Source organism: Chondrus crispus, genomic scaffold (genome assembly GCF_000350225.1).
Source record: "Chondrus crispus Stackhouse genomic scaffold, scaffold_404, whole genome shotgun sequence".
Classification (NCBI taxonomy): Eukaryota; Rhodophyta; class Florideophyceae; order Gigartinales; family Gigartinaceae; genus Chondrus; species Chondrus crispus.
Genome location: NW_005179298.1, coordinates 57,056 through 73,360, shown reverse-complemented (window position 1 = coordinate 73,360; position 16,305 = coordinate 57,056). Strand labels below are relative to the sequence as shown.

The 16,305-nt window shown below is 51.4% G+C and overlaps 8 protein-coding genes; 3 read left to right on the top strand and 5 right to left on the bottom strand.

Moving 5' to 3' along the window:
• Window positions 1–45: 45 nt before the first annotated feature.
• CHC_T00001165001 (hypothetical protein) lies at window positions 46–2,912 on the top strand. XM_005718429.1 is given in 2 exon segments: window positions 46–2,550; window positions 2,551–2,912. The coding sequence occupies 1 exon segment, from the start codon at window positions 46–48 to the stop codon at window positions 2,548–2,550; it is 2,505 nt and encodes an 834-aa protein (XP_005718486.1). The 3' UTR covers window positions 2,551–2,912.
• A 61-nt stretch (window positions 2,913–2,973) lies between these two features.
• CHC_T00001164001 (hypothetical protein) lies at window positions 2,974–3,171 on the top strand. The gene has a single exon (XM_005718428.1). The coding sequence runs from the start codon at window positions 2,974–2,976 to the stop codon at window positions 3,169–3,171; it is 198 nt and encodes a 65-aa protein (XP_005718485.1).
• Window positions 3,172–3,333: 162 nt separating this feature from the next.
• CHC_T00001163001 (hypothetical protein) lies at window positions 3,334–3,435 on the bottom strand. The gene has a single exon (XM_005718427.1). The coding sequence runs from the start codon at window positions 3,433–3,435 to the stop codon at window positions 3,334–3,336; it is 102 nt and encodes a 33-aa protein (XP_005718484.1).
• A 987-nt stretch (window positions 3,436–4,422) lies between these two features.
• CHC_T00010037001 (Sm protein, snRNP core protein, SmG) lies at window positions 4,423–4,790 on the bottom strand. The gene is made up of 2 exons (XM_005718426.1): window positions 4,739–4,790; window positions 4,423–4,601 (listed from the first exon to the last, which is right to left on the bottom strand). The coding sequence occupies exons 1-2, from the start codon at window positions 4,788–4,790 to the stop codon at window positions 4,423–4,425; spliced, it is 231 nt and encodes a 76-aa protein (XP_005718483.1).
• A 301-nt stretch (window positions 4,791–5,091) lies between these two features.
• Window positions 5,092–5,292, bottom strand: CHC_T00001161001 (hypothetical protein). Its single transcript, XM_005718425.1, has one exon. It carries the CDS (start codon window positions 5,290–5,292, stop codon window positions 5,092–5,094), a length of 201 nt encoding a protein of 66 aa, XP_005718482.1.
• Window positions 5,293–5,303: 11 nt separating this feature from the next.
• CHC_T00001160001 (hypothetical protein) lies at window positions 5,304–6,824 on the top strand. The gene has a single exon (XM_005718424.1). It carries the CDS (start codon window positions 5,304–5,306, stop codon window positions 6,822–6,824), a length of 1,521 nt encoding a protein of 506 aa, XP_005718481.1.
• Window positions 6,825–6,853: 29 nt separating this feature from the next.
• Window positions 6,854–10,394, bottom strand: CHC_T00001159001 (hypothetical protein). XM_005718423.1 is given in 9 exon segments: window positions 6,854–7,052; window positions 7,053–7,337; window positions 7,459–7,710; window positions 7,839–7,968; window positions 8,119–8,408; window positions 8,527–8,805; window positions 8,904–9,049; window positions 9,472–9,961; window positions 10,107–10,394. The coding sequence occupies 8 exon segments, from the start codon at window positions 10,392–10,394 to the stop codon at window positions 7,053–7,055; spliced, it is 2,160 nt and encodes a 719-aa protein (XP_005718480.1). The 3' UTR covers window positions 6,854–7,052.
• Window positions 10,395–11,063: 669 nt separating this feature from the next.
• On the bottom strand, window positions 11,064–13,669 carry CHC_T00001158001 (hypothetical protein). XM_005718422.1 is given in 9 exon segments: window positions 11,064–11,260; window positions 11,261–11,545; window positions 11,667–11,918; window positions 12,048–12,177; window positions 12,328–12,617; window positions 12,736–13,014; window positions 13,184–13,271; window positions 13,426–13,512; window positions 13,605–13,669. 8 exon segments carry the CDS (start codon window positions 13,667–13,669, stop codon window positions 11,261–11,263), a joined length of 1,476 nt encoding a protein of 491 aa, XP_005718479.1. The 3' UTR covers window positions 11,064–11,260.
• Window positions 13,670–16,305: the final 2,636 nt, after the last annotated feature.

Here is a 16,305-nt window from a genome sequence, read left to right as displayed (position 1 = left end):
CCCTTCCCTTCCTTGCAGGACCCCCGTCCCTCCCCCGCCCTCACCATGACTTCCTCCTCCAAAGTCGTCCGCTCCCTCTCCGCCGACGAATCCGCCACCGCCCTTCCCCGCCGCAACCCCGCCATCCCCGCCCCGCGCCACGCCGAGCACAAGTCCAAAACCGGTCTCTTCAAACGCATCCGTCGCGTCTTCCGCATCCCAGCCCAGTCCACCCGCCTGGACAAGCACCCCACACACCCTCCGCACCACCCCCTCTATCCCAACGACATTCCCCCTCAACACCCGCACCTCGCCCCCGACAAGCACCCACCCCACACGCGCAAGCACTCGCCCGCCCCGCGCGCCCGCACCTGGCGCGATGGCATCTCCTCGCGCGCCCTCAACCTCTCGTCCTCCCACTCGCACCCCCACCCGCACCCGCCGCCGCAGCGCCAGGGCCCGGAGCTCGGCGCGTCCAAGAGCGACTCGCGCCGCTTCATGAGCCTGCGCGCGAGCGCCACGGACGCCTCGAAAAAAGTCTCGGCCACGTTTTCGAACGCCGAGTCTGCCTCCGTCTCCTCGCACCACTCCGCCCAGCCCAGGGCCGGCTCGCACCGCTCGCTCCCCAAGAGGGTCTTCTCCTCTCCGCCCAGCTTCTCGGGCAGGGGCTTTGGCGGCTTTGCGTCGCGCAAACGCATGAGCACTTCCGGAAAGCCGGGCGGTATTCGCGGCTCTTCGCATGCGGGCGATGTCGGTGAGGGCGATCAGGGCCGCGAAGGTAAGCTCGCAAAGTCCATTAATGCGCGCCACGCCCCGCATGTGGGACCTGGAAGCGCTGTCGCCCCCACGCATAGTGCCGCCAATTTTGCTGTCATCATTGAGGGTGCGACCGCGGGCAGGGTTGCGTTTAGGACCCTTTTGGACGAGATGTACCGCTTGGAGGAGAGGTTGCCTCCGACCGTCAAGGACTTGCTCATGAAATATTTGACGAGGCAGCAGAATATGGAAGCTCTCATCGATAATCTCACCGTCGTGCTGCCGCCCTCACCGGAGGATGACGGCATGCAAATGTCCGTTGCGGCTCGCGAGCGGTACAGATACTCGTACGTCGCTACTATGTTGCTTAGTAACGGCCCGATTCAGTTGCGGCGCTCTCTCTTCCTTGATCCCAAGCATCTCGATCGCCTCGTGCGCGTATTGGGTCACGGCGTTCCGAACGATCCCATCCTAGTACGTTCTGTGTGCAAGGTCCTGCTTAACCTTTTGAAAGATTCTCCAGAAGACACCGTTGGTGCCATGGCCCGTCGAAAGGACTTTATCGAAGCTCTCTTGTCACACATCGCGGTCACAGGCTGTCCGGAAGTGTGTCTGTCCATGCTCAGCACCGTGAGATGCCAGGCCGAGCTCAAGTTTGGGCCCTCGAATAAGAAAGTTGTCGGTATGATGGCCGATTCCAGGCTAGTAATGACTCTTTGTGACAAGCTTGCAGATGCGGCGGAGAGTGGGCCTTTAGATGGAACCTCGTCGTCGACGATCGAGAATTGCTCAAGGGTTATCGTCGGCATTGCGTTGAGGGCTTTGGTCATTCCAAGGTTTGAAATCAACGATGACGACTCTGACGCGAGCTATATGAGGAAGTTTAACAACGATCTCTCTTCTCTTGACGTCTTCAGTCAGCCCACGCCGATCCTGAGATTACTAGACTCGGGATTGACGGCACTTGCGGCGCATGACTCGCGGGGATACGCTCTATCTACTGCATTGACGGCAGCGCGCTATCTACTGGTCACTGCATTGAAGGGGCAAGACTCGAGCTTGAGCACAATCCGATTGCAGTTGCTTGCTGTGAATACCTCTATGTATGAGGCCGGGATTCGGGCCCGTATTCCGAGACTTGCCAAAGTTTTGGAACACGCGAGGGCAGGGGCCGTCGTGCAGACGATGTGGGAGAAGGTGGAGAATCCTCTTGGAGTTGTGCGCTTAAAGATTTTGGAGCTTATTGTCGTCCTCCTGCAACACTGCAGTGAAGCCACGGCGAGAGCGATCGCGAAAGCTGAAATTCCGCGCATTCTCCTAGACCTGTTTGTAAGACTAAGGCTAAACAGCCTATTGCAACACTTTGTAGCTGCGATTGTTGAACTTTCATTCGCGAGCAAATTCAGTTGTTTGAGAAGGGCCTTTTTGGTCGACGTTCAAATAGTAGACAAATGCATGGACCTTTGGAATGGGGGGGGAGACGGTAGGAGACAACCAATTGGAGGTCCGGCGAACTATAGAGGGGAATTACTGCGCATCATTTGTGCGGTTCATGACATTCTCAAACATGATACGGAAGAAGTCCAGGAAATGAAGAGGGACATTGGTCTGGACAAGATCGAAGCATTCAAACAGTTCTGTGAAGGACCGGTGGCGGACAAACTCAAACAGAATGGACCACTCCTTGGTGGCCCGGGCGAGCTACCACCAAGACCAATGGATAGTTTTTCCTTTGACGGGTACAGCAGCATGGGGGGCAGTCAGGGTTCCCTGCTTGTAAGATCGCGAGGGTCTGGAAGAAGTGAAACCACTTGAAGAGAACACCCGACCTGAATCATGCCTATGGTTTTCTCGAATGGAACACCATAGTTATCTATGTACTTTCCAACTGGAATGCGCAATGACAGGGCGCATCAACAGCTTTAAGAACATGCCGTACTCAACTTACTTATCTGCACACAGTACCGGAGAGATTTTGGTTAACGAGATTCCTGACCATTTTCACAAACTGCCTTGGGCTTCGTGCAAGCACAAGAGCGACTGTATACATCCAATAAATGGCAAATCCTGAACTCTGCGTATCGGCAAACTTCGCTACAACACCCGATGGAGCTCTTCCCCATGCATGCGGTTGGATGCGCCAATCAACCAGGGTAATAGCCCTACAATTGTCTAAAGCATAAAACTCTCCGCGAGTCTTGCTTGTGCAATTCCGAACACCGTTATGTTACGGAGAATATGATATGGATGCCCCGGTATGTCAGTCAGAAGGTGGTATTCGGGAAACCGGCGGCATCGAACGAAGTACAGCAGATATCCAAAACGCATCCTGATACGACTTTCAATCTGCCAAGGATGGCGAAAATGGTCAAGATGTGCGTTTATGCAATTCAGGAATCACCTCTCTCGGCTGATACAGTATCACTGATAACATAACATTAAGAAGACTTTTGGACGTTTGAGGACTTCCCAAGAAGTACCTTGAAGCGGTTCATAGTCCATCCGGTCACCATGCGTCAAGTGGGTCGGCACCCTACTCTCAGATCAAGACACTGTTATTTATATACGTTGCTGTGTTTCTTGTTCTTAACGTAACCATCACAGACGCTGAACCCTGATTGCGCAAACTTGAGGGAAAGCGTTTTCTCCTGTAATAAATGATCTCGCCTCCATGAGTACATTTCTCTCCGATACTTGCATGCGGCTTTTTTTCGAAGTTCACAAGAACATAAGCGAGGATCAGATCCGTCGCCACCCCCTCTCTTGCTACTCAGACATGCTGAAGGACTGGAAAGCGACATAGTAAAGAAACAGAAGATTTATGGAAAGGGCCAAGTGAATATCTTTCACTACCATGAACCCTCACATCAGGCATTCATATTTGTTAGTTGTCATCCTTTCCCGCAAACTGAAGGACTATTCCGCTTTCCACATGCGCTACAAGAAAAATACGTTTCGCCCAAACTCGAACGCGGCTACGTTCTATGTCCATGGATTGTTGAATGGGCAGAGCTGCACATTGAGACAGAGGGTAACACGTTTGGAGGATCCAAGAGGTAATCGTTCCGAGCTCCGTCAGACGCATTCTATGTCATTGCTTCATCGTTGAGCACCCTATAATGATATTGTGTCTACTTTAAGTTTGGGGGGAGAAATCCATCAGGTTGGGTTTGCTACCCTCCCTCAAGCCAGTTTTGGTAACCACATGACCACTCTTGCTTCGGGGACCTTGCATCGAACCTCATTCTGTAAAGGATGAAATCAATACCAGGTGAATGCAAGAACGAGTGTTGCATTGTACTTTACTCTGCAATTCATTGCCTGAAAAGGACGAGGCTCAGTACTAATAACGGTGTCCTGTACAGAGATGTAAGATGGTGTTCTACTCGCAACAATACGCACAAATCGCAAGTGTTGACATTGGTTCTTGTCTAAGCCACGGTCAAAAGTGGAAGTAGTCAACAACTCAGAGACAGTGGCCTGTGCATTTCAAAACAAAATGGCCCGCGACTTTGAAAGCGGAATATTTAATTCCGCAGCCATGCGATCTTGCGAGGTGAAGAGAAGAAGGACGCTTGGCGTATGGCGATGTCTTGCGACAAGAAACATGTCCATCAACAGCCCCATGAATTCTGACTCTTGCGCAATGCTAACACAATCCGTGCTCAACAACTGAGAAGGCAGTGGTCACGAACCACGCTGAAGTGTTTCCATCGTCAAAATTGAATTTCCCCTGATTACGCTCATGCCAATCGGACGCCTTTCACCATCCTTCTTTACTTCTACGCAGTCATTTAAGACAATATTCATGAATTGATCGTACCCTCGCAGAGTGCCCTCAACAGTGCGGTTCCCATTCAGACCGACTGTTAAAGAGCAATTCATATGCGGTATCAAAACGCAGCGCAAGCACGAATGTGGTGAGATATTCTAAGGTCAGATACCGGAAGTCGCTTTGTTATCACCTTCAGCTAGCTCACTATGACAAAAGGGTGAAACGTACGACTTAATCTCTTTTCCATCCACTGCTTCATTTCTGGAAGATACTTCGCCATTTTAGCCTTCGTCTAGGCGATCTGCGAAAAGGTTTTCGGAGCAAAAGCGTCGCTCTGTTGCTGGATGGTACGTAGTGCAGCAGAGCTGCTGGCGCTGAGTTATTCTTCGAATGGGAAACTCCTTGCGCAAGCCGCGAGTATTTGGTGGCAGGTCCTCACTTTAGTACATAGTTGGAGCCCACGGATTCCTTGATAATCAAAAAAAGGATTAAAATTGAGGTCAGGTGCTCTAGTTTTGAAAAAGGTCTTTATTCAGAAGAGTGTCCGAAACGCGACTTTATCCACTTCTATGCTTCACATGTCACGTCGAGGATTGGATCGCCAGTGTCACCTGACTCTCGCCAAAAGAGAACTGAAGTGTTACGCAAATGTGTGAGATAGACGCATTAGTCAAGGAGTTTCGGGACAAACATGGACGCAGAGGATGGGCTGAGAGAATTACTAGAGAAACGATTTGGCCTCCGAAATGTTCGCTTGTCGTGGATTCGACGTCAGGTAACATTGTCGCCTGAAATGGTGGCTGGACCCATATGCAGAGCCGACATCTGTGAGATTACGGAGGGAACACTGCCTTGGAATGTACTTGAAGCACACTCAGTGCAACTCGGAACCAAGGTGCTCGTCCAAGTTGAGGATATAATAAACATTGCCTCTTCCGATCCAAGGTCCAAGACCTCTCCAACAGTGCTCCAAGTTACCATTACTGACGGTTGTACCGACTTTGTTGCTGTTGAATTAGAGTCCCTGCAAAGGATATCTTTGCTCACAATTCCCGGCACAAAAATTATTCTTCATCCGACAACATTGGTGCGACGGGGTCGCGTTTTCCTCACCTCGAAGGACTTCACATATTTGGGACCGCCTCCGTCCAACGTTTGGGGCTCTGCGTATAACGAGAAAATATCTTCTGCGCTGAGCTCAGCTGGTCTCCCAAACCCAAAGACATCCACGTTTGATAGCATATCAAGAGACGCTGCACAGAGCGGAGTTAGACTATTCCCCGATCTAGGCGGCATCTCCGACGCACGGATTCTTGTAGATGAAAATGACGAAGAGGACGATGATTTCTGGGCAGAAGCTGCAGAACTGGCTGATATTACTCCGTCAAGAATCAATGCCGGAACAAGAAATAAATCACTTCAGGAACGGGAATCGGGTAGAAGCGACCGGAATGACAGACAAAGTGGACTCACTGCAACTGTGGCAGAGGCGCCGAGAGCTGATTTAACAACATCCAATGTCCCTTCATCAGGCGCTCTAGCTGATGAAGTTCCTACTAACAACGCCAACTCAGGACCGATTGTCATAGACGACAGCAGCGAAGAAGGGTCTCTGCAAATGGGCATACCAGCAATGCCGCCGATGGAAACAGAGGATCATACTGCACATGGGCAGTCTGAATATCCTCCTCACTTTGGCAATGAATTCATTGAGAGTGAACCCATGGACGTTGATGATCTAGAAGAACCGCCCATGCCTCTATCGCGCTTGGAAGACTTGGGAAGTGATAGAATGTCTAATGAAAGCCGTTCTGTTTACAGAGCGTTCGTTACTAGACCTGTATCAAAGCGGAGAACCATCAGTTGCAGAGGTAAAACTATGGTTTCTGTTCCGTTTGATGATGGGACAGCTATTGCAAACCTATATCTGGACGAAAAGACCATAAAGAATCTCGCCATGCCTGGATCTTCTTCCGAGCACTCAAATCGACACACAAATCGACATAACATAGATGGTCTTTCAAGTCAAGGTTCCCAGCAGTTGCATAAGCGACCGCGTGGGGTCACAAAATTCATTGAGGTCAGCCATGAAGATGTCAATGCTGTTGTATCGCTATCGGCAGCGCCTTTGAACGGATTTGTACGTGAAGTGCACCCAATCACCCTAGAATTGGCTTACTACATTCTTCCTATTCGTCTAACCCTTCTCCGTATTTCTATCATTCGCACAAATATCTTTTCAACATTGTACTGCTTTACTGCTTTACTGCTTTACTGCTTAAAAGGCGACCTTTCTAGGTGCATACGCGGATAACATTGAAGTACGACTAGCAAAGCACCTAGTAGAAGAAGCCAGTTAATTTTACTTTCAAAATACAGTCTTCACTTAATGGTGCAGAGCAGTTCGCAATATGCTCTAGCCCTGTGTGTTGTCGGCAAGACTGCTGCTCGTCAGGCGATGGCATGCATGTGCACAAATATGGGGTTCTGGCATTCCACAACTGTATTTATGGAGCAAAGTCGCGCCGCTTTCGAGGGCAACTCACTTCTTCGAATCCTTGACTTCGGATGCTTCTGACAACTCGCCGTTATCGAACGACGTCTGCAAGTCCCACATTTCGGCGTATGACCCCTTCTGCCGTATCAACTCAGCATGGGACCCTCTCTCGACAACGGTACCAAGGCCCTCTTCTGCGCCATCTGTGCCAAGGACAACGATCTCGTCCGCCATCATGATTGTAGACAGTCGATGTGCAATCACGATCGTGGTTCGGTTCTTGCATACTTCCCGCAGGTTTGCCTGCATTTCTCTTTCCGTTTGCGTGTCCTGTGCATCGGGGCGGTGATGAGGGGTGTGGATTCAGAATGAGGTCAGACATCTTGCACAGCGTGTCGCGTATAACCAAAGTGCCACAAAAATTTCTTTCAGAACAGTGCTCAGCACTTACCAATGATGACGACGCCTCGTCAAGCAGAACAATAGCGGGTGCCTTGATCAGACACCTGGCGCACCCTACGCGCTGTCGTTCCCCTCCTGATAGGCGCACTCCCCGCTCTCCGACAATGGTGTCCAGCTTCAGCGGGAGAGAATCAACGAAGTCTCCCAAAGCAGCCGAACGTGCAGCGTCATAAATTTCAGCATCACATGCATCCGGTTTGCCGTATGAAATATTGAATCGCAGAGATCGGTTGAACAAGATCTGAATGTAATTGTCAGAGGCGCCGAGAAGAAAAAAAGAAAAGCCCACATTGTTAGCATTACAGGACATGGAAGGGCACCTCGTTTCATTCGCATTGTCTCCACTCATGAGCGATAGAATTTTCGTACCGTATCTTGCGCGACAACTCCAATTTGCTTGCGTAGAGACCCCTGAGAATAGTTCTTCACATTCTCGCCATCGATCAGCACTGACCCGCTATCGACATCATAGAATCTCAGCAACAGCCGAATGATTGTGCTGCAGAACGCAAATGGCGACAAAAATATAATCGAGTACAAGAAGAATGTTAGCTCCTCCGCAAATGCAAAGACAAAGACAACTTTTGCGTCTCCCACACCATCCACAGCCTTCACAAAACCGCCCCCCAGACAGTAATTCAAAACTTACCTCTTGCCCGCTCCAGAAGCTCCAACGAACGCAACCATTCTCCCTGGAGCAACATGGAAGGAGATGTTACGCAGGCCACCGCTTGACCCTCTTTCCGTACCGTGATATTTGAAAGAAACGTTCTCAAACCTGACGTCGCCAACGCGCTTCTCTACGAGCGCTTCTTCTTCTACTTCGAACGGCTTAGCGTTCGCATCATCCTGGACGGTAATGGGTTCAGTCAACAGGTTGACGCACTTCTCTAAGTCTGTGGCAGCTTGGGTTAGCGTTCGATACGTCGAGCCCAAGGACTGGAACGCCGAGCAAAATGTGATGGTCAATTGTGGATGAGAGAAGGGGAATATGTTAAAAGATGAAAAAACAAAGTGATGAGAATGCGATGCAATGCGACAAAGCATGCAAACTTACGAATAACGGCCCAAAAAGCTGCGCCGCATATGCATTGATCAGGACAAAATCTCCCGGGGTCAAGTTGCCATGCGCAGCACCGATGGCCGCAAGCACCATGGCACTTCCCAAACCTATAGATTTGATGGCGTCCTGCCCCAGGCTGATTGCGTTGCGGGTGAGACGGAACCAGATGTAGATGTCTTGGTAAGCTTTTTGGAGAGCTGCGTAGGTCGAAGCTTCTTCTTGCTCCATGCCGAACATTTTGACAGTCTCATAGTTGATGAGGATGTCAACGGCCTGTTGTAAGTGGAGGTGGAAAGGACAGCGAGAGGGAGGTTAGAATGAGAAGAGGGGCGAAATGCATTCGTGCGGGTGAAATACTGATGCGGGCTTACCTGTTCTGTAATTGTCAAAGTAAAGGGATAGCAATGATTTGCATATCCAAGGAAATGCGAGGTATTGAACAGAACGAGAGTCAGGTGACGAGAGCGAGTGGTTAGGCAGGTATGAGTAAATGAGAGATGATGAACGTACCGGACAGCTTGTTATCGGCCTCGATTAGATCCCTCCGATATTTGATTCTGAAAAGGGATTCCGAAAGCGGGGATGTAGGTTGCGGTCAGAGGGGAATGACGAAAGATGAGTGGCGCATTGGCGAGCGCAAAACTTACCTCCAATTGGTGATCGCAAAAGTGAAGACAAAATACGCGATGACAGTGGCTAAGGTAGTAATGGCGATCCAGGGCGTGCCCAGCTTGAAGAAAATAGCGGTGACTACAAGTGCTTTGATGATGCTACAGGGAAGAAATGGAAGCAAGCAAGCAAGCAAGCAAGCAAGCAAAACAAGGGTCAGAATGGAATCGGGAAAGAACGGGGCAACTCGAGGATGACAGTGAACTCACGTCGGGAACAAAGTGAAGACGACGGTGTTGACGACGGACCCAAGAGAGCTGATCCCCCTACGCATGATCCTGGTAACCTCCCCCGTGCGCCTGGACAAATGAAAGGCCAAGCTCAGGTTTTGCAAATGTGTAAACATGGCGACGGAAAACCTCCTAGCGCACATAACGGCGACGATGGAGTGGGTGTAGCCCTGGACGCCGCCGAGCAAAGTGGAGGCGATTTTGGACAGGACGAACAAAGCAATAGCGAAGTAAGGAATGACTAAGCCTCCGCCGGGGAGCAAGTTATTGGTGAGAGTATCGACGGCGAGTTTGAAAGCGTAGGGCCTAAGCAAGGCGGAGCCCTGCTTGGCGAGGGCGCAGAAGACGGAGAGGGCGGCGATGAGCTTGAGCTTCGTAGTCTCGGGGATGATGTACGGCAGGACGACGGCTGCGGTCTCCCGCCAACGGATGGCGTCGGTGCGCGCGGGGGCGCGGTTGTTGTTAGGCAGCAGCGGGGTGGTGACGGAGGGCGGCGGCATGGCGAGCGAGGTGCGTGAGCGTGCGGAGCGCTGCGCGCGGGAGGCGTGGGCGGAGCCAATGAAGGAGTCGAAGCGGTTGCGGCGCGGCCTGTGGAGGCGGGGAGGCAGGGCGCGCTAAAAGGGGCTTGAGACGACGTGCTGGCGCCTCGAGAACTCGGGCGGATCAGTGCTGTACGAGAGCGGAAGCAGATGGGGTGACGGGGTGCGGTGATGCAATGCCTGGCAACGACGTACCATAGGTGTCGAGGTGGCGAAGACTCACCGCAACTGTGGCAGAGGCGCCGAGAGCTGATTTAACAACATCCAATGTCCCTTCATCAGGCGCTCTAGCTGATGAAGTTCCTACTAACAACGCCAACTCAGGACCGATTGCCATAGACGACAGCAGCGAAGAAGGGTCTCTGCAAATGGGCATACTGTACCAGCAATGCCGCCGATGGAAACAGAGGATCATACTGCACATGGGCAGTCTGAATATCCTCCTCACTTTGGCAATGAATTCATTGAGAGTGAACCCATGGACGTTGATGATCTAGAAGAACCGCCCATGCCTCTATCGCGCTTGGAAGACTTGGGAAGTGATAGAGTGTCTAATGAAAGCCGCTCTGTTTACAGAGCGTTCGTTACTAGACCTGTATCAAAGCGGAGAACCATCAGTTGGTAAAACTATGGTTTCTGTTCCGTTTGACGATGAGACAGCTATTGCAAACCTATATCTGGACGAAAAGACCATAAAGAATCTCGCCATGCCTGGATCTTCTTCCGAGCACTCAAATCGACACACAACTCGACATAACATAGACGGTCTTTCAAGTCAAGGTTCCCAGCAGTTGCATAAGCGACCGCGTGGGGTCACAAAATTCATTGAGGCAGCCATGAAGATGTCAATGCTGTTGTGTCGCTATCGGCAGCGCCTTTGAACGGATTTGTACGTGAAGTGCACCCAATCACCCTAGAATTGGCTTACTACATTCTTCCTATTCGTCTAACCCTTCTCCGTATTTCTATCATTCGCACAAATATCTTTTCAACATTGTACTGCTTTACTGCTTTACTGCTTTACTGCTTAAAAGGCGACCTTTCTAGGTGCATACGCGGATAACATTGAAGTACGACTAGCAAAGCACCTAGTAGAAGAAGCCAGTTAATTTTACTTTCAAAATACAGTCTTCACTTCATGGTGCAGGCAGTTCGCAATATGCTCTAGCCCTGTGTGTTGTCGGCAAGACTGCTGCTCGTCAGGCGATGGCATGCATGTGCACAAATATGGGGTTCTGGCATTCCACAACTGTATTTATGGAGCAAAGTCGCGCCGCTTTCGAGGGCAACTCACTTCTTCGAATCCTTGACTTCGGATGCTTCTGACAACTCGCCGTTATCGAACGACGTCTGCAAGTCCCACATTTCGGCGTATGACCCCTTCTGCCGTATCAACTCAGCATGGGACCCTCTCTCGACAACGGTACCAAGGCCCTCTTCTGCGCCATCTGTGCCAAGGACAATGATCTCGTCCGCCATCATGATTGTAGACAGTCGATGTGCAATCACGATCGTGGTTCGGTTCTTGCATACTTCCCGCAGGTTTGCCTGCATTTCTCTTTCCGTTTGCGTGTCCTGTGCATCGGGGCGGTGATGAGGGGTGTGGATTCAGAATGAGGTCAGACATCTTGCACAGCGTGTCGCGTATAACCAAAGTGCCACAAAAATTTCTTTCAGAACAGTGCTCAGCACTTACCAATGATGACGACGCCTCGTCAAGCAGAACAATAGCGGGTGCCTTGATCAGACACCTGGCGCACCCTACGCGCTGTCGTTCCCCTCCTGATAGGCGCACTCCCCGCTCTCCGACAATGGTGTCCAGCTTCAGCGGGAGAGAATCAACGAAGTCTCCCAAAGCAGCCGAACGTGCAGCGTCATAAATTTCAGCATCACATGCATCCGGTTTGCCGTATGAAATATTGAATCGCAGAGATCGGTTGAACAAGATCTGAATGTAATTGTCAGAGGCGCCGAGAAGAAAAAAAGAAAAGCCCACATTGTTAGTATTACAGGACATGGAAGGGCACCTCGTTTCATTCGCATTTGTCTCCACTCATGAGCGATAGAATTTTCGTACCGTATCTTGCGCGACAACTCCAATTTGCTTGCGTAGAGACTCCTGAGAATAGTTCCTTACATTCTCGCCATCGATAAACACTGACCCGCTATCGACATCATAGAATCTCAGCAACAGCCGAATGATTGTGCTGCAGAACGCAAATGGCGACAAAAATATAATCGAGTACAAGAAGAATGTTAGATCCTCCGCAAATGCAAAGACAAAGACAACTTTTGCGTCTCCCACACCATCCACAGCCTTCACAAAACCGCCCCCCAGACAGTAATTCAAAACTTACCTCTTGCCCGCTCCAGAAGCTCCAACGAACGCAACCATTCTCCCTGGAGCAACATGGAAGGAGATGTTACGCAGGCCACCGCTTGACCCTCTTTCCGTACCGTGATATTTGAAAGAAACGTTCTCAAACCTGACGTCGCCAACGCGCTTCTCTACGAGCGCTTCTTCTTCTACTTCGAACGGCTTAGCGTTCGCATCATCCTGGACGGTAATGGGTTCAGTCAACAGGTTGACGCACTTCTCTAAGTCTGTGGCAGCTTGGGTTAGCGTTCGATACGTCGAGCCCAAGGACTGGAACGCCGAGCAAAATGTGATGGTCAATTGTGGATGAGAGAAGGGGAATATGTTAAAAGATGAAAAAACAAAGTGATGAGAATGCGATGCAATGCGACAAAGCATGCAAACTTACGAATAACGGCCCAAAAAGCTGCGCCGCATATGCATTGATCAGGACAAAATCTCCCGGGGTCAAGTTGCCATGCGCAGCACCGATGGCCGCAAGCACCATGGCACTTCCCAAACCTATAGATTTGATGGCGTCCTGCCCCAGGCTGATTGCGTTGCGGGTGAGACGGAACCAGATGTAGATGTCTTGGTAAGCTTTTTGGAGAGCTGCGTAGGTCGAAGCTTCTTCTTGCTCCATGCCGAACATTTTGACAGTCTCATAGTTGATGAGGATGTCAACGGCCTGTTGTAAGTGGAGGTGGAAAGGACAGCGAGAGGGAGGTTAGAATGACAAGAGGGGCGAAAATGCATTCGTGTGGGTGAAATACTGATGCGGGCTTACCTGTTCTGTAATTGTCAAAGTGAAGGGATAGCAATGATTTGCATATCCAAGGAAATGCGAGGTATTGAACAGAACGAGAGTCAGGTGACGAGAGCGAGTGGTTAGGCAGGTATGAGTAAATGAGAGATGATGAACGTACCGGACAGCTTGTTATCGGCCTCGATTAGATCCCTCCGATATTTGATTCTGAAAAGGGATTCCGAAAGCGGGGATGTAGGTTGCGGTCAGAGGGGAATGACGAAAGATGAGTGGCGCATTGGCGAGCACAAAACTTACCTCCAATTGGTGATCGCAAAAGTGAAGACAAAATACGCGATGACAGTGGCTAAGGTAGTAATGGCGATCCAGGGCGTGCCCAACTTGAAGAAAATAGCGGTGACTACGAGTGCTTCGATGATTCTACAGGGAAGAAATGGAAGCAAGCAAGCCAAACAAGGGTCAGAATGGAGTCGAGAAAGAAAAGGGCAACTCAAGGATGAGAGTGAACTCACGTCGGGAACAAAGTGAAGACGACGGTGTTGACGACGGATTCAATAGAGTTGCTCCCCCTATCCATAATCCTGGTAACCTCTCCCGTGCGCCTGGACAAATGAAAGGCCAAGCTCAAGTTTTGCAAATGCGTAAACATGGCGACGGAAAACCTCCTGGTGCACGTAGCGGCGACGATAGAGTAGGTATACCCCTGGAGACCGCCGAACAAAGTGGAGAAGACTTTGGACAGGACATACAAAGCAATGGCAAAGTAAGGAACGACCAAGCCTCCGCCGGGGAGCAAGTTATTGGTGAGAGTATCGACGGCGAGTTTGAAAGCGTAAGGCGTGAGCAAGGCGGAGCCCTGCTTGGCAAGCACGCAGAAGACGGAGAATGCAGCGATGAGCTTGAGCTTCATAGTCTCGGGGACGATGTAAGGCAGGACGAATGAGGCGGTCTCCCGCCAGCGGATGGCGTCTGTGCGCGCGGGGGCGCGGCTGTTCTGGGGCAGCAGCGGGGTAGTGACGGAGGGCGGCGGCATGGCGAGCGAGGTGCGTGAGCGTGCGGGGCGGTGCGTGCGGGAGGCGTGGGCGGAGCCGATGAAGGAGACGAGGCGGTTGCGGCGCGGCATGTGGGGGCGGGGGAGGCGGGGGCGCCTTAAAAGGGGCTTCAGACGGCGCGCTGGCGGGGCGAGAATTCCGGCGGATCAGTGCTGTACGGGGGCGGAAGCAGATGGGGTGACGGGGTGCGGTGATGCAATGCCTGGCAACGACGTGTCATACAGCAGAGTAGGTCTCGAGGTGGCGAGGATGGCGTACACGTGTCAGCGGGGGCGGATGGTGGTTGGGTGTTCCTGCGGGGGACGGGGGTGCGGCGGGGGGGGGAGGAAGGTAACGGCGGGAGAGGCGCTGTGGTTGGCTCGCAGAAACGCGCGTAGGATGCAGAAGCTTGCGTAGGCCGCAGAACCGCCTTTACTGTATGCAGTTTGGTGGTGCCATTCGGCACGCCGTTTTTGGGGCTGCTGCGATGCGTGACTCTGCTGTGCTGTGCTGCAGGAGCTCACAGTTGCATCCAGGTCTTCCGCTTTGCCCAATAATTTACTGCTTTGCATCCAGGGCAGAAAGGTCTTCCGCTCTGCGCAGTACCCGTGTACCGTTAACAGTACCGTTAACGGTACAGTATTGCTGCCTCACCGCCCTCACCGTCGCCGCCAATCGTTAGGTTCGATACTCCTTAACAATCAGTACCCTTGAAGGGTACAGAACGGTACACAAAATGCCGGCAGATCTTCGTGCTTGCACAGACCGTGACATGATTCCGGTGCTGCACTGCACGGCAGCATCAGTCACACGCATCTGCCTTCGAAGGGTACAGTAGCAGAGGTACCTGTACATGCCTACAGTACCCTTCCTGGGCGGGGCAATTTGGGAATTTTTTAGGGTACCAACGGTACCCTTGGTACTGTATCGGTACTGTACTGCAGAAAACTTAATCCAACAACGCTGCCCGCGCGTTTGGAGAGCGACGGTAGATAGCCACGCATCACACGCTTTCTTCACTACAGAGAGGACTTGCGCAATAATGCCGAATTGTGTAATTCCACGAGTGAGGAACGGCCCTGTCAGACCCGTTCCAGAGTCCGGGATGATTCATGTGAGTATGCAGGGGTGTCTCGGTAAACACAGGTTATCATACCTTACATTGCTGTTAGACTGCTCTCCAAGACAGTGATCAAGTCGACGCAGCCGATGATGCTCAACAGTAAACGGATCAACATTGCCTACATACTGCACATATCCTTTCCGTCTTACTCGAGTGAAACGCAAGGGCACCAACACAACCACAACGAGGGTGCAGTTCGTCATTTGCGCTGTGCAAAACGCGCATTGCTGGCTGCGCAAGCTGAGCAGAGTCGTTCCAAGAGGCGCCAGACGCTTGTAAATGAGTATTTTGTGTGACCCCATTCATTAGTGCAAGATGCGAGTATTGCATGTTGTTGGAACCTTACATGGGGGTGCACTACTCGATGATGTTGACTGTATGCATCTCTGCTTGAAAAGTACCCTTGGTACTGTATGCTGTACTTCTGTGTGGTGTGCGGTGTACACGTGGTCTACATGCTGTGTACAATACCGCAGGCACAACACTTGGTCTGCGGCCCCGCCACTTTCACCCACGCCGTCGTGTGCCCGTCCTCGAAACTCATTCTACTGCGTCTCCCCATTCCGAGTTCTCCGCTTCCCATGTCATCCAACAATCGACCTCTGACATGAGCGTGCAGCATCCTCTTCAAGAGCATCTCCTTCCTCCGAGCACCATTTCCCAACCAAATACACTTTATTATTTCCGACAAAAAATGCAAAACCCATCCGATTTCCAGCATGTTATCGAAACTTGATCTCGCCCCTGCTACAAGTGAAGTGTACTTCACTGAATTACTCACGTGCAAATCTCCGCCTCCCCCTTCCCACCATTTCATCCACTGCATCAAAGCAGCCTTCCGCCACGCTCGCAATCTCCCCCCCACGAGCACACTTTTCCCCCGTTACCGCCGTGCACCACTTCAATATTCACTACTTCCGGCCGGGTTTGTCGCCGATTGTGCTCATGAAGGTGGTGCCGGTGCGACCATACTTGCACAACGAGTATGAAAGGTTCATCAGGATGGCCTCGCCATACTACGCGTCGACGTTCTCAATGTTGATACGTGTGTTCTTACTG

Coding starts and splice junctions, on each gene's coding strand:
- CHC_T00001164001 (XM_005718428.1), top strand. CDS start 2,974: ATGATATGGATGCCCCGGTATGTCAGTCAGAAGGTGGTATTCGGGAAA.
- CHC_T00010037001 (XM_005718426.1), bottom strand. CDS start 4,790: ATGGCGAAGTATCTTCCAGAAATGAAGCAGTGGATGGAAAAGAGATTA. Junction 4,602..4,738: donor GATGGAAAAGAGATTAAGTC/GTACGTTTCACC, acceptor GCTCTTTAACAG/TCGGTCTGAATGGGAACCGC.
- CHC_T00001159001 (XM_005718423.1), bottom strand. CDS start 10,394: ATGTGCAGTATGATCCTCTGTTTCCATCGGCGGCATTGCTGGTACAGT. Junction 7,969..8,118: donor GCTTCTGGAGCGGGCAAGAG/GTAAGTTTTGAA, acceptor TGCGTTCTGCAG/CACAATCATTCGGCTGTTGC. Junction 7,711..7,838: donor GAGTTGTCGCGCAAGATACG/GTACGAAAATTC, acceptor AATTACATTCAG/ATCTTGTTCAACCGATCTCT.
- CHC_T00001161001 (XM_005718425.1), bottom strand. CDS start 5,292: ATGTTACCTGACGTCGAATCCACGACAAGCGAACATTTCGGAGGCCAA.
- CHC_T00001163001 (XM_005718427.1), bottom strand. CDS start 3,435: ATGCAAGTATCGGAGAGAAATGTACTCATGGAGGCGAGATCATTTATT.
- CHC_T00001165001 (XM_005718429.1), top strand. CDS start 46: ATGACTTCCTCCTCCAAAGTCGTCCGCTCCCTCTCCGCCGACGAATCC.
- CHC_T00001160001 (XM_005718424.1), top strand. CDS start 5,304: ATGGTGGCTGGACCCATATGCAGAGCCGACATCTGTGAGATTACGGAG.
- CHC_T00001158001 (XM_005718422.1), bottom strand. CDS start 13,669: ATGGATAGGGGGAGCAACTCTATTGAATCCGTCGTCAACACCGTCGTC. Junction 13,513..13,604: donor GTCTTCACTTTGTTCCCGAC/GTGAGTTCACTC, acceptor TCTTCCCTGTAG/AATCATCGAAGCACTCGTAG. Junction 12,178..12,327: donor GCTTCTGGAGCGGGCAAGAG/GTAAGTTTTGAA, acceptor TGCGTTCTGCAG/CACAATCATTCGGCTGTTGC.